The 16637-nt window shown below is 40.9% G+C and overlaps 1 protein-coding gene across 2 annotated transcripts in view; it reads right to left on the reverse strand.

Moving 5' to 3' along the window:
• DNAH3 (dynein axonemal heavy chain 3) overlaps positions 1-16637 on the reverse strand; it is a 196863-nt gene that overhangs the window by 120218 nt on the left and 60008 nt on the right. For both annotated transcript variants that reach the window (XM_029220957.1, XM_029220958.1), the window contains 3 exons: positions 9735-9946; positions 5635-5726; positions 1507-1621 (listed from right to left, as the gene is read on the reverse strand). In XM_029220957.1, the coding sequence (XP_029076790.1) occupies positions 1507-1621; positions 5635-5726; positions 9735-9946 (419 nt within the window). The remainder of the gene's footprint in view (positions 1-1506; positions 1622-5634; positions 5727-9734; positions 9947-16637) is intronic.

A 16637-nucleotide genomic window follows, 5' to 3' on the forward strand; every position in this document is an offset into this window, starting at 1 on the left:
TAAAGCAATTATACTCCAATAAAGATGTTAAAAAAATTAAATTAAAAAAAAAAAAAAGGAGAGGGTCCAGAGAGCTTCTGAGTTGGTGAACATGTAGAGATTTGGGGAGAGTGGCATGCTCAGAGAGAGCATGGAAGCTCCACACCACTTCCCCATAGGCATTCCATCTGGCTGTTCCTGGGTCCTATATCCTTTTATAACAATCCAGTGATCTAGTAAGTAAACTGTTTCTCTGAGTTCTAACAAATTAATTGAACCCAAGGAGGGTGTCGTTGGGACCTCCAATCTATAGCTGGTCGGTCAGAAGCACGGGTGATACCCTGGGCTTGAGACTGGCATCTGAAGGGGGGTGAGGGGGTTCGCAGTCTTGTAGGACTGAGCCCTTACCCTGTGGGATCTGATGCTGTCTCCAGGTAGATAGTGTCAGAGTTGAGTGGAGTTGGAAGGCACCCAGCGGGTGTCAGAGAATTGCGTGGTAGGTAGTGTGGCAACTCCAGCCACCTACCCCAAACACACACACTTTGGAACTGAGTGACCAGAAGTGTACCAGGGTTGAAATGCACTGGTTTAAGAGCTGACGGCCTGCAGTATGTGAGTTTCTGCCTGTTGCCTCCATGATGTACAGCTCACCCAAGCAGCAAGTCCTACCCATGGCCCATCCCAAGAGCAAGCCAGACCCCAGAGATGGCTGAGCAAACCCTTCAGGTTTATGCACCTCCACAGGCACTCTGTGAACTTATATGTTTTCTACGAGTGCCAGTGATAAGAAAGTCTACAGCTTTGCTCTTCAAAATATGGTCCAGAGACCACAGCTTCAGTATTATCTGGGAGCTTGTTGGAACTGCAGAACCTCAGGCCCCAGTCGAAACCTGCTGACTCAGAACCTGCACTTTAGAAAGGTTATCAGGTGATTTCTGCACTTAATAACACTGGAGAAGTGCTAAGTATTGTCTACCTCAGGTATACTTCTGAGGGACTTGGGGTGCCCTCCCAGGGAGAAGCTAATTCAGGAGGCTTGCTCAGCTCTTTTTCAACAGAAATCTTGTTGCTCTGAATCAAAAGGCCTTTCTCATTTGAAAATGCATCCCTCCATGGTGTCTGGGAGGAAGGCTGACTGGCACAGGAAGGCGGACAGGAGGAAACAATCTGATGCAAGGGCATAGTGATTATAGACAATACTGTATTAAAAACTTCAACGTTGCTAAGAGACTAGACCTTAATTATCCTACCACAAAAAAGGAAGGATAATTATGTGAGGTGATAGAGGTGTTAGCTAGGGTGGTAATCATACTGCAATACGTAAAACTATCACATCAACACACTGTACACTGTAAACTTACACAATGTTATACGTCAATTATATCTCAATAAAAAATTTTAAAACAGATTAGTTAGAGATCCTTCTTCTTTGAGTTCTGTTGCAGTTCTGAAACGAATCCCTTCTGTAATTTACTACATAATAAATGGGCCGCTCTCAGGGGGCCGAACAGTTGGACTGAGACTCACGGTGTCCCTGTACTTCACGAAGTTGAATGTCATGTTAACCCAGTCTAACTTCATTTTCTCCAAGTTTTTCTCCAGAGAGTATTCCTTACTGGCAGCTGCACCAATGGGCTCCAGTCTAAAGAGAGAACACAGCGACAGTAACATCAACGGAGGAGGCCTCAAAACACATCAAAGGAGGAATTTCAGCTCAGCCATTAGAGAAATTTAAAAAGCCTTTAATTTTACTAAAATGTTTACCATCCTACTCTAATATTTACCAGCTAGCTCCAGTGTTTTGCAGGGTTTCTTTACACTTGGCGCTAGTGACTTTTTGGGCTGTGTTATGCGCTGAACTGTATCCCTCCAAAAATCATATGTTGAAGTCCTAACCAGCAGTACCTCAGAATGTGCGGTACCCTGTTTGGACATAGGGTCTTTAAAGAGGTAGTTAAGTTAAAATGAGGTCATTAGGGTGGGTCCTAATCCAACATAACTGGTGTCCTTATAAGAAGAGGAGATTAAGACACAGATATGCACAGAGGGAAGACCATGTGAGGACACAGGGAGAAGGCAGCCATCTGCAAGTCAAGGAGAGAGGCCTCAGAAGAAATCAACCCCCTGAAAACCTTGACCTTGGACTTCCAACCTCCAGAATTGTGAGAAAATAAACTTCTGTTGCTTAAGCCTATGGTATTTGTTACAGCAGCCCTAGAAAACTAATACAGGTTGGATAATGCTTTGGTGTGAGGAGCTGTCCTGTGCACTGCAGGAGGCTTAGCAGCATCCTTGGCCTCAATCCACTAGATGCCAGTAGCTGACTCCCCCAGTCCCCACCTCTTGCCAGTTGTGCCAACCAAAAATGTCTCCAGATGTTGCCAAGTGTCCCCTGGGGGTGGAAACCCCCAGTTGAGAACAACTGTTTTAAGGCCATTAAAACAAGACTTCCTTTTTCCATTTTCATTTACTCCTTATTATTCCTATTTACTTCAGAATTATTATTGACTTCTTATTCAGGTCTTAGACTTTCTGTTAACTTATATGATGGCTTTTTTCCCACTCCCTGTCCCTACCTTTTAAAAAAAACACCTGCTATCTTCCTGATGCACTGGGTCCATCCACCTACAGACCCTCTGTTCTATATAGAAAGGGGGAGGGAGGGAGAGAAGAAGATAAATTCCTTTCTTCTTGTTTCCACAGGAGAGCTGGGTACTAAATGCAGACGTGGCTAAAAAATTGGGAAGCAAAGGTTTTGGAGGGAAAAGGAGGGATTATTCTTTCTGCCTCAGCACTGTCTTTCACTGTGTCCTTGACCATCTGGTCTTTACTTTCACGTCAGGAAACTGAAGCCCAGAGGAAGCAAGTGACATGTCCAAAGCCACACACACAGCTGGGGAGCACCAGAACCAGTTCCTCTGACTGCTAATCTGGTGTTTCTTCCTCCCCTACTATGTGTCTTCTCCTCTCTCTTTGTCAGAGGAGCAAAAGAATTGCTCACATGTGGTCAGCCAAACAGCTCAACTAAATGGAGCTGAAAACCCTCATCTGGCCTCACGTAGGGAGGTAGAAGAGGCACGGATAACGCCAGACAATGACTGATCAACACCTCAGCAGCATGGTCTTCATTCTAAATGTGACCTTCTTGGGAGACAACCAAAATGAGCGTGCATATAGAGAATAATAAAGGCAGGTGCCAATCCAGATGAGTATGAGACAAACAGGCTGGCGGTGTGGCCATGACCCAACCACTTGACAGGCTTTCGGTCCCCATCTGCTCATATCAAGCATTGTTGGTATAATTAAATAAGATAAAATGCTTGCAATGTGCCTTATGACTTATAATTATGCAAATAATTGCACAGGGGAGGAATTAATGAGGTTGGGAGTCCATGAAGTATATCGAGTTGACCTTATCCAAATGTACTCAAGATGCTCACTAACTGTGGGCTGTGATAAAACTGCCTTAGCTATGGGATAGTGGGATACAAGGAACATCACACTTCACTAATAGGTAGTAGCTGAGAACTTAGACGTTAAATCAGTTCAGGTTACACGCCTTATCTCATAATCCTCACAATAACTCCAATCACCTAGCTACTATTATTATTTCCATTTTACAGATAAGGAGACTGGGCACATAGAGGTAAACAACTTGGCCAAGGAAACACCACTTCTAGATTTGTCACAGCTGAGCACGCTGGCATGAAGCATGGCAGTGTGCCGTGTATCTGCTCAGTCTCTGTCTCCTTTGATGGGTTTATCTTTTCAGGCAGTAAAGGGTAATGGTTGAGGCTCTGAAGTTAGCTAGCCTGGGCTCGGGTCTTGGTTCTTGTGACCTCCGGATATTTGCTTAATCTCTCTAATCAATTTATTTCCTCATCTGTAAAATGTGAATAAAATTACCTAGAATATTAGGGTGTTGTGATGGATAAGTTGGTTAATTCATATAAAATGCTCAGTGCAGCATAAGTGTTCTAGAGCTGGTATTTCTTGGGAACATCTTATTGGGGAAATTGAGGCCCTTTAATAAAATAGCATAAACCTGGTAAAAATGCATGTGTCTTGTATGATATCACTTACATGCGGAATTTTAAAAATGGCACAGATGAACTTATTAAGAAAACAGAAATAGAGTCACAGATGTAGAAAACAACCTTATGGTTACCAGGGGGGAAAGGGGAGGAGGGATAAATTGGGATATTGGGATTGACATATACACACTACTATATATAAAATAGATAACTAATAAGGACCTACTGTATAGCACAGGAAACTCTACTCAATATTCTGTAATGGCTATGCAGAATCTAAAAAAGTATGGATACATGTATATGTATAACTGATTCACTTTGCTGTACAGCAGAAAGTAACACAACATTGTAAATCAGCTATACTCCAATAAAAATTAAAAAAAATAAAATAAAAGCCTGTGTCTGTAGACCTGCTCCTTAAAGAGGGACAGTAGTGGTGGTATTGGGGGTCATCAGAGTATTCAGGTGGCAGACAGATTTGGGGGCCTGGAAGAACCTGAGATTAGGTGCTTGCTCTGCCCCAGTATAAAGGAAGGGCTTTCAAACTCTAGCAGGCATCACTATCACCTAGAGCAGCGCTGTCTATTCGAAATATAACCTGAGCCACATATGTCATTTCAAAGTTTCTGGTAGCCAATTTAACACAAGTAAAAAGAAACTATTTTATTTAACTCAATAAATCCAAAATATTATCATTTCAACATACAATCAATATTTAAAATAATTAGATATTTTGTTTATTTTCCCTCCTTAATAAATCTTTGAAATTCATCCTATAGTTTACACATTCAGCACATCAAATTCAGAATAGCTACATTTCAAAGGCTGAGTAGCCACACGTGGCTAGTGGCTCCTGCACTGAACAGCGCTGATATGGAGGGTTTGTTTAAACCCAGATTTCAGCTTTCAATCCCCTGAATTTCTGATTCAGCAGATTGGGGTAGGGCCTGAGGATGTGCATTTCTAACAAGTTCTCAGGTGATGCTGATGCCTCTGGTCTGGGGTCACAGTCTGAGAACCTCACGTGTTGAGTGAGAACCAAACCCAGTTGCCTAACAGGGTCTCTAGTCTTAGCAATACATCTCCCTACGCATCACCCTGAAGGAAGTGTGGAAAAACAAACAGGGTCCTGAGAATCTCTGGTCCTAAAAACAGCAGATCAAATAGTACAAATTCTCACATATGAACTCCAGGGGCATTTGGAGAAGGAGAGAAAGCAAGTGAAGAGATCTCTCCTTTGACCATATTTCATGAAATTTTAGAGCTCAGAGAGCCACTCCTGTTTGTTGCAGTTGTTTGTTTAAAGAGGAAGAAACTGAGGCCCAGAAAGGTGAAATGGTTTTGCCCAAAGTCACTGAGAGCTGGGCTTGGAGCTCAGGTTCAGAGAACTATTTAAAAAAATTTCTTTTTGAAATAAAATCTCTGACTCAATTTTCTAGTCATAATCTGACATCAACTCTGCAGCTGGAAATGAAAGCTTCACCAGCAGCTAGTCAGCTGAAGTAGAGGTTACCCTAAACCAGAATGAGAAAAGCAGCCTGCTATGAGGCCATTCAGTCATACAACTGTGAGAATTTATAGACACTTTGACGAAAAAACTTTCTGAAGGGAGAAGCCTTACTTTTCAATGAATTTGCCAAATCCAAATTCCAGCATATTTGAGAGGCAAGTCGTTTCAGTGGGCTTTATTTCATAGCCGACAATCTCACTAATCTGCAAAGAGAAAAACAAGTGTGTATTGTCCAAGGCAGTGTTGTCCAGTAGACTTTCTGTGATGACTGAAATGTTCTATATCTGTGCTGTCTCGGGCAGGAGCCACCAGTCACATTCAGCTGTTGAGCACTGGAAAGGTGGCTAGTGTGACTGAGGAACTGATTTTCAAATTTTATTTAACTTTACTTAATTTATATTTAAATAGCTACGTGTAGCTAGTGGCTGCTGAATTGGACAGCGCAGGTCTAAGGTTTTGGGCGGTGGCCTAGGGCCCACCCTGCATTGTGTCTGGTTTGCTGGGGGTTGTTCTCTCACCAGGAATTGGCATAATGCAAACTTGTGGGCACCTTACAGGCTCACAACCAGGTCTGGTTTGTTTTTGTGCTCCCAGGGCTGACTGCAAAACCTGGTCCATGACAGAAGCTGCTGTAAGCATTTGCTGAATAAAAGGAGGAAGTCTATTAGCTAGATGACTCCCCCACCAAAATCTTCCTTTCCAACCCAGTGTGCTAACTTGTTGGAAATGTTAGCACCTGTGCCCATTCCTTTGGTGTAAATATTACCCCAACCTTATATTTTAAGTGAAAAGATCCCTGTGAAAGTTCTTTGATGAAGTCTCTGATGGCTTTGAACATTTTTCTCAGGGACTGAGAGATCTGGGCAGTACGAGGGTTATGTGTGCTCAAGAAGAGCACAGGGGTTAATGGGAATGAGGCTCTGTAAAAAATCTCACCTACTGCCCAGTTTTGTCTCTGTCCAGCTCCAGCAGGACTAAAGAATGTCAGAGCAGGAAGAGACATGAAAGTCACATCATGTTCTGTCTTATTCAGCCCTGTGTCCCTGGGGCCTGATATGCAGTAGGCATCAATAAGCACTTGTGGAGTGAAAGCATGAGTGAACCAGCTAATTCAAACAGATTCCAATCTGGGTTCTGAGGTCACCTGGAGGACCACTGAGGTAATGGAAATAATAAAAGTAATTAACATTTATTGAGGGCTTATTATGTGGTAGGTTGGTTTTAAGAGCTTTATGTACTTATTTCATCCTCCCAACATGGTGAGGGAGGTACTCGTATATTATTACTCCCATTTTACATGCAAGGAAACTGAGACAAAGAAATTAAGTTTATGATCATCTAGCTAATAGACCATAACAGCCATTGCAGAATTGGGACTTGTATCTGATTCTGACTCCAAAGCTCTCATCCATCATATGCTAGTGTTTCTTGCAGGTCTTCTATGTATAATTGTGCAGATTATATACTGCATAACTCTAGAAAGTACAATTCCCACTGTAGTGCACAAAAATAGCATTCCCTAGGGCATAAACTGCACAATTATTCCTGGTGGCCCAGGGCTCTCATTTATTCTCTAATACCTGCAAGTATGGCTTAGAACAACACACTATCTCTAGGATTAAGTGACATAACTGTGTAAAGCACTTGACACAGTAAATACTTGGCCTATGGAAGGACTCAGAGATCTGTAGTTTTATTTTTTAAATTGCTTTTGTTAAGTATAGAGGTTAACAGGCATCTGGTCTAATTCTAAGAAACTGAGGTTATGCTGTCCAATATGTAGCCACTAACCCCTTGTAGCTACTGAGATCTTGAAATGCAACTAGTCCATATCAAAATGTGCTGTAGGTAAAAGCACACCATATTTCAAAGACTTAGTATGGAAACTGTAATGTAAAAGATCACATTAACATCTTTATATTGATTACTTATTGAACTGATAGTGATTTTGATATGTTTGGTTAAATCTATTCATACAGTTTATTTCACCTTTTTTATACTTTAAAAAATGTGGCTACTGGAAACTTTAAAATTATACATATGTTCATAGTATATTTCCACTGGGCAGCAGTGTCCTAGAGGCCAGCCTTGGTGCGTATCAGTACAGTGTTACCTTGTTCCATCTTGTTTTACACCACAGTAGCAATAAAGTCTATGTCTCAAATACGGAGACTAGCCTTTCCTGCTTAAGTTCTGGGAAACGGTCAGAAATCTCAACACAACCACCTCATGACCCCAGAAGATCCATTTTGTAGTCTTGAGAGCTACAGGTGGTTTAGCCTACAGAGCCCCCCTGCCGGAGCCAAATCTGTGCACAAGGATCTCCTGAGTTAGGCATTAGAACTGAGAATGCTTCCCCAAGCCTGGGGCTGTCACTGGGCGGGCTTGTTGTGTGACCTACAGTACAGGCAGAAATGGGCTCTGAGTCGGGGCAACCCTGAGGGTACCTTGTGGCCTTTGTCCTTTCTGAGCTTATCTTCAACTATTTAGCCCATTGAGATTCCACTGTAGGTGCTCTTTACTCAGGAGCCACCTTACCTCTTGCCTATAGTAAGTGGAATATAGCACATTCCATTCTTATCTATAGCTCACTGCCCCCTACTGTCCACTCCCTCTCTCTGACCTGATATTTCTTGCCCCCTTTTCACACATCAAGGCTGAGTCAAAAACACCTAGATTCCAAATCTCTTCCCCACCTCTCACTGGCCACGTGACAATTTATTGTCCCTACTTCAAAGGGTTGTTGGGAGGATGAAATGAGAGAATCCGCATAAAGTATATAACAGTACCCAGTACAAAGTTGGTACTCAATACACTTTAGCTATTATTGTTATTATTATTTTAATTCCAGGGAATTTTTTCCCCCAATCTGTCCATCTAAGTGGCCTATAAAAGAAACTATTAATAAAGAATTATTAATGTCTAGGAATGGTTGGGATTTTTAAAGTGCCCATGTGTGAGAATACTGTCATCACAGGGGGAGCACCAGATGGAGGCGATGGCTTTCTGAGCACCCCTAGAGCACTGTTTAAATGCCATTGATGAGGGCACTTTCTATAATGTCATCTCATGGAGAGACCTAGCACTGCTGGAGGGCACCTGTCTACCTAATTCTCTAAATGGTCAAAGCTCTAGTCAGGCTAGCTCCGCAGGGAGAGGCACCCTATGAGTGAGGGCAGCTGCCGCTGTGCAGATCCCTCTGCTGGGGCGGCTCAAGACCCAAAGTCTACCAGATGACCTTTGCTCTGACTTCTTTACATCTTTGCTTAAGTCTTTAAGCAAATTTCAAGGCTTTCTGGGAAACTGAAAGCAGCTCCTCTCTACAGAAAAATCTTGAATCTCTCATGTACCAAGATCTCTCCTGTCCCAGGGAGATCAAAATACTCCTAACGGTTATGCTCTCAGACTGAGTCCTTCTAGAGACAATGTCCTCAGTCTTGTGCATGGTTCCCAGGGAGAGAATTTCTGGCCCAGTCAGAGAGCAATTTGCCTATAGAGAGCCAGTCTCTTCTTCACCTCCACAAAGAGTAATTCCCTGGTAGAAGATGTTTCAAGGCCATTGCTAGCTCTTGAATGTGACAATTATTTTAGAAACACAGTGAGTTTTCTTTCTTCTGTTTAGTATCATACTACATTTATCACCCTCACATTTGGTTGCTTATAAAAATCCCATCATTTTTAGGGAGAATATTTATTATCCTCATTTATAGACTCAAAGGGCTGAAAAAAGAGGGCAAAATTACTTCTGAATATAGCCTGCTGGTTGAGGAAGCTGAAGTAGGAATCATCTGGCATTGTTAGGAGCCCCCAGAGATAAATGTGACTTTCTCTTTTGTGTAGCCTAGGTTAAGGAACAAATCCAGGCCCCTCGCATTGTAATGTAACACCCTAATCACCTTTTAGGACACTGAACAGCCATTTGCTTAGGAAAGCAGATTACGAGAGCCTTTGTGGCCGCTGGCTGGAACAATGCTCAACCACCAGCAATGGGGTCCCCAAAGAAAAGGATCGGCCTGTTTATGTGGCACAGGCGAGGCAGGAAGTTATTCCCTTCCTTCAAAAGGCTATCACCCCCTTTACTACTCCCTTGGCCTCGAGCAGATTCTCCTTTTAGAAAGAAGAAGCTTGACCCGTTAATGGTTTCTGCCTTCCAAAGGACTACCAGGACCAGGGCTGGGCTGGGCTGGCTGGGGGTGGGCAATGACAGGGACCTGCTGCCAGTGCCGGTCTTTCACTCCTGGGTTGCAGGAAATGCTGAGGATAGGGATGTGCTGCTTGAATTTATCAATCTTGATTTTCACATTCTCTGCTAAGCGCCTGGGTGCAGGCACGTCAGCTAAGGTCTTGGTCAATTTATATATCGTCCTCCACATATTCCCTATTTTCTCCGCGATTTCCTCAGCATTCAGTAAAAAGAGGGGTCCTGAAATAGAAAAGACGGGGTGAGGGAAAGGTCAGATCACCAAGTAGTGTTAGTCACATGTACCTTTAATTCCCTGAATTTAGAATTGTGTCTACGGTATGGATATTGGAACAAGCACAGGCTTTAGAGTTGGGTCTGAAACCTCTACTTAGCCAGTGAAGCCTTGGGGATACTGACTGAACTTTTCTAAGCCTCAGCAGTCTCACCTGTGACACAGGGGTAATACTGGATGCCTTGGAGGGTGACTGTAAAAACTACATGAGGTAAGTAAAGTGGCTAACATATTGCCTGGCATACAATGCAAGAGTAGTTAGGGAATCAATTGTTAGTATAAGTTATAGATGCTATTATAGAAGTACAAAAAGGTGCTTCACAAATGCTGTGAAATATTAACAACTGGGGAATGTGGATGAATAGGGACATAGGAGTTAACTGTACAGTTCTGACAGCTTTTATGTAAGTTTGAAATTATTTAAAAATAGATTATCTTTAAAACAAAAAATGACACCTCATTTATAAAAAAAAAAAATAACTTCACCAAAACATTAATTCTCTTCTCCTTTTCTTTTACAGGTATCTTTTAGCATTTGGGTTTTCACATTCAGTCTTTCCATGCTGCTGCTTCCTTCCCCTTTGTTATTTCAAATTAGTATTAACTCTTGCATTATGATGTTGCTAATTAACTCAAAAACACTTTTCTTTCAGGGCTGCCAAGACTAAAAATAGATTCATTCATATAGCTTCATTAATTAATAACATGCTTCACCAACCTAACATTTTTTGCTAAGTAATAAAATATTAAAAATTTTTAAAAAGAAGAAAAGAAGGGCTTCCCTGGTGGCGCAGTGGTTGAGAGTCCGCCTGCCGGTGCAGGGGACACGGGTTTGTGCCCCGGTACGGGAGGATCCCATATGCCGCGGAGCGGCTGGGCCCGTGAGCCATGGCCGCTGAGCCTGCGCGTCTGGAGCCTGTGCTCCGCAACGGGAGAGGCCACAGCAGTGAGGGGCCCGCATACCACAAAAAAAAAAAAAAAAGAAGAAAAGAAATATGTATGACTTCCATACAATATATAAAAAGAATAATACACCATGTCCACGTGGGGTTTATTGGCAGAATGCAAGGTTGATTTAATATTTGAAAATCAAGCAATGTAATATAGTCGAAAGAAGGAAAATCACATAATGTAAATTGATGCAGCAAAAGCATTTGACGAAATCCAATATCCATTCATGATAAAAATCTATAAACAAACTAGGAATACAAGAGAACTTCCTCAGTCTGATAAAGGGCACCCTATAAAAACCTACACTGACATTACATTTTTGTATGTGTTAAATATGTACAGCTTTTTATATGCTAATCATACAAAAAAAGTGGTTTAAAAAAATAATAGCAAAAAACCCATTATACTTAATGGTGAAAGATGGAATACTTTCTCCCTAAGATCAGAAACAAGGCAAGGATTTTTATTCTCATAACTCAATTAACAGAAAGACAGCTGGAAAAATCCCAAAATACTTGGAAATTAAGCTACATACTTCTTAATAACACATGAGTCAAAGAAGCAATATCAAGAGAAATTAAAAAATATTTTGAGCTAAATGAAAATAAAAATTAACATCAAAAGCTGTGGGATGTCATAGCCAGTAATAATACTCAATGGTGAAAAGCTGAAAGCATTCCTGCTAAAATCCAGAAGAAGACAAAGATGCCCACTCTCATCACTTCTATTCAACATAGTATTGGAAGTCCTAGGCACAGGAATCAGACAAGAAAAATAAATAAAAGGTATCCAGATTGGAAGGAAAGACGTAAAATTGTCATTGTATGCAGATGACATGATACTCTATATAGAAAACCCTGAGGATTCCACTCAAAAATGACTAGAACTGATAAACGAATTCAGCAAGGTAGCAGGATACAAGAATAACATACAGAAATTGGTTGCGTTTCTTTACACTAACAATGAAATATCAGGAAGGGAATGTAAAAAAAAAAAATCCCTTTTAAAATCGCATCCAAAAAAATAAAATACAGTAAGTCCCCTACATACGAACCTTCAAGTTGCGAACTTTCAAAGATGCAAATGTGCATTTGCATGTCCAATCACGTAAGTCAGTTCATGTGTCTGGCATATATTGTCACGTGCGTGCATCTTCTACAAGTGGTTGTGCTTTTGTGTGCCTTACTGTACAGTACTGTAGAGAGGACAGTAGTACAGTGTCACTGGATCATTTTTTCAAGAGGGTAGATAGAATCGAATCCAGCAAGGAAGCAGAACCTGTGCCATCAACGTCAGGCGTGAGTGACATTGCAGCTTGCCCTCCGTCTCCTATTGCTGAGGATCCTTCAGCTCTTCCATCTCCCACCACCTCTCCCTCCTCTAGCCAGTAACTCTTTTTGCCTGTTCACTCGATGCCAGCACCGGTACGCCAGCTGTTGTACTGCACTGCTGTACTTTTCAAGGTACTGCACTGTAAGATTAAAAATGTTTTCTTTGTTTTTTGTGGTTTTTTGTTATGTATTATTTGTGTGAAAAGCACTATAAACCTATTACAGTACAGTACTATGTAGCCGATTGTGTTAGTTGGGTACTTAGGCTAACTTTGTTGGACTTACGAACAAATTGGATTTACGAACGAGCTCTCAGAACACAGCTCGTTCTTATGTAGGGGACTTACTGTATGTAGGAATAAACCTGAGCAAGGAGGTGAGAGACTGAGAACTATAAAACATTAATAAAGGAAACTGAAGATGATTCAAAGAAATGGAAGGATATCCCATGCTCTTAGACTGGAAGAATTAATACTGTTAAAATGGCCATACTACCCAAAGCAATCTATACATTTAATGTGATCCCTATCAAATTACCCATGACTTTTTTCACAGAACTAGAACAAATAATCCTAAAATTTATATAGAACCATAAAAGACCCAGAATTGCCAAAGCAATCCTGAGGAAAAGAACAAAGCAAGCGGCATAACCCTCCCAGACTTCAGACAATACTACAAAGCTGCAGTAATGAAAACAGCGTGATTTTTGGCACAGAAACAGACATATGGAATGGAACAGAATAGATGGCCCAAAAATAAACCCGCACACCTACAGTTAATTAATCTTCAACAAAGGAGGCAAGAATATAAAATGGAAAAAAAGACAGTCACTTCAGCAAGTGGTGTTGGGAAAGTTGGACAGCCACATGTAAATCAATGAAGTTAGAACACATCCTCACACCATACACAAAAATAAACTCAAAATGGATTAAAGGCTTAATATAAGACATGACACCATAAAACTCCTAGAAGAGAACATAGGCAAAACATTCTCTGACAGAAATCGTACCAATGTTTTCTTAGGTCAGTCTCCCAAGGCAATAGAAATAAAAGCAAAAATAAACAAATGGGACCTAATCAAACTTATAAGCTTTTGTATAGCAAGGGAAACCATAAACAACATGAATGACTGACAAGGGCTTAATTTCCAAAACACACAAACAGCTCATACAACTCAAAAACAAAAAACCAGGGCTTCCCTGGTGGCTCAGTGGTTGAGAGTCCTCCTGCCGATGCAGGGGACACGGGTTTGTGCCCCAGTCCAGGAGGATCCCACATGCTGCGGAGCGGCTGGGCCTGTGAGCCATGGCCGCTAAGCCTGCATGTCCGGAGCCTGTGCTCCGCAACGGGAGAGGCCACAACAGTGAGAGGCCCGTGTACCGCAACAAACAAACAAACAAACAAACAACCAAACAACCCAATCAAAAAATGGGCAGAAGCACTAAATAGATATTTCTCCAAAGAAGACATACAGATGGCCAAAAAGCACATGAAAAGATGCTCAATATAGCTAATTATTAGAGGACTGCAAATCAAAACTACGATGAGGTACCACCTCACCGGTCAGAATGGCCATCATTAAAAAATCTACAAATAATAAATGCTGGAGAAAAGGGAACCCTCCTACATTGTTGGTGGGAATGTAAACTGGGGCAGCCACTATGGAAAACAGCATGGAGACTCCTCAAAAAACTAAAAGCAGAGTTGTCATATGATCCAGCAATCCCATTCCTGGGCATATATCCAGACAAAACTATAATTCAAAAAGATACATGCAAGGCTTCCCTGGTGGCACGGTGGTTAAGAATCCACCTGCCGATGCAGGGGACACAGGTTCTAACCCTGGTCCAGGAAGATTTCACATGCTGCAGAGCAACTAAGCCTGTGCACCACAACTACTGAGCCTGTACTCTAGAGGCCATGAGCCACAACTACTGAGCCCACGTGCCACAACTACTGAAGCCTGCGTGCCTAGAGCCCATGCTCCGCAACAACAGAAACCACTGCAATGAGAAGCCTGCACACCGCGACAAAGAGTAACCCCCACTTGCTGCAACTAGAGAAAGCCCGTGCACAGCAATGAAGACCCAAAGCAGCCAAAATAATTAATTAATTGATTGATTGATTAATTAATTTAAAAAAAGATACATGTACGCCCATGTTCATAGCAGCAGTATTCACAATAGCCAAGACATGGAAAAAACCTCAATGTCCATCAACAGATGAATGGATAAAGAAGATGTGGTACATATACACAATGCAATATTATTCAGCCATAAAAAAGAATGAAATAATGCAATTTGCAGCAATATGGATGGACCTAGAGATTATCATAGTAAAGGAAGTAAGTCAGAAAGAGAAAGACAAATACCACATGATATCACTTTTATGTAGAATCTAAAATATGACACAAATGAACTTATCTACAAAACAGAAACAGACTCACAGACATAGAGAACAGACTTGTGGTCGCCATGGGGGAGGGTGGTGAGGGAGGGATAGATTGGGAGTTTGGGATTAACAGATGCAAACTATTATACATAGAATAGATAAACAACAAGGTCCTACTGTATAGCACAGGGAACTATATTCAATATCCTGTAATAATCCATAATGGGAAAGAATATGAAAAAGAATGTTTATATAACTGAATCACTTTGCTGTACAGCAGAAATTAACATAACATTATAAATCATCTATACACCAATAAAATAAATTTTTAAAAAGTTGTGGGATATAGGGAAAGAAGTATTTACAGGGAAATTTATAGCATTGAATATATATATTAGAGAAGACCTAAAATCAATAATCTATGCTTCCACTTTAGGAAACTATTAAAAAAGAGCATATTAAATCCAAAGTAAGGGCTTCCCTGGTGGTACAGTGGTTAAGAATCCGTCTGCCAGTGCAGGGGACATGGGTTCAAGTCCTGGTCTGGGAAGATCCCACATGTTGCAGAGCAACTAAGCCCGTACGCCACAACTACTGAGCCTGCGCTCTAGAGCCCACGAGCCACAACTACTAAAGCCCGTGCACCTAGAGCCTGTGCTCCGCAACAAGAGAAGTCACCACAATGAGAAGCCTGTGCGCCACAACGAAAGAGTAGCCCCCACTCGCCGCAACTAGAGAAAGCCCGCGCACAGCAACGAAGGCCCAACGCAGCCAAAAATAAATAAATAAATAAATTTATTTAAAAAAAAAAAATCCAAAGTAAGCAGAAGAAACGAAATAATAAAACGAAAACCTGGTTCTTTTCAAAGATCAATAAAATTGATAAATAGCTAGCTAGGCTAACAAAGAAAAAAGAAAAGACACAGATTACTGACATCAGAAATTAAAAAGGAGACATCATTGTACATCTCATAGACATTAAAAGGATAATAAAAGAAGACCATGAAATACTCTATGATCACAAATTTGATAACCTAGATTAAACAGACCAATTCCTTGAAAGATACAATTTGCCAAAATTCACACAAGGAGAAACAAACAATCTGAATTGGCCTATATTTATTTAAGAAATTGAATCTATAATTAATAACTTTCCAAAACAGAAAGCATCAGGCCCAGATGATGGTGAATTCTGCCAAACATTTAAGAAAGGAAAAATACCAATTTTTGTACAATCTCTTCCAGGAGACAGAAGCAGAAATACTTCCTAACTCATTCTATGAGGCCAGCACTATCCTAATACCAAAACCAGACAAAGACATTACAAGAAAAGAAAACTAAAGACCAATATCTCTCATGAACATAGATGCAAGAATCCTCAACAAAATGTTAGCAAATTGAATCCACCTATATATATATATTGTATATTAACATATATATATATAATTATACACCACAATCAACTGGGACTTATTCCTCACATATAAAGTTGTTTCAATGTTTGAAAATCAATTAATATAATTCATCACATCAACAGGCAATTGAAGAAAAATCACACGATCATATCAATAGATTCAGAAAAAGCATCTGAAAAAATCCAATACCCATTCATAATAAAAACTCTCAGCAAATAAGGGATAGAGGAGAAATCCCTCAACTTGATAAAGAACATCTACAAAAACCTACAGCTAATATCATACTTAATGGTAAGAAACTAGAATCTTTGCTGCTAAGATCAGGAACACAGCAAGAATGTCCCCTCTTACCACTCCTTTTTCAACAGCATTCTGTGGTGGTCCTAGATAATGCAATATGACAACAATAGGAAATAAAAGGTATACAGACTGGGGAAGAAGACATAAAACTTTGTTTGCAGATGACAGGATCACTTACATAGAAAATATGAAAGAACCAACAGCAAAAAGAAGCCTCCTGAAACTAATTCACAATTATAGCAAGGTTGCAG

The sequence above is a fragment of the Monodon monoceros genome, unplaced genomic scaffold, assembly GCF_005190385.1.
Source record: "Monodon monoceros isolate NGI ecotype Baffin Bay Population unplaced genomic scaffold, NGI_Narwhal_1 Super_Scaffold_13, whole genome shotgun sequence".
In the NCBI taxonomy this organism is placed as follows: Eukaryota; Metazoa; Chordata; class Mammalia; order Artiodactyla; family Monodontidae; genus Monodon; species Monodon monoceros.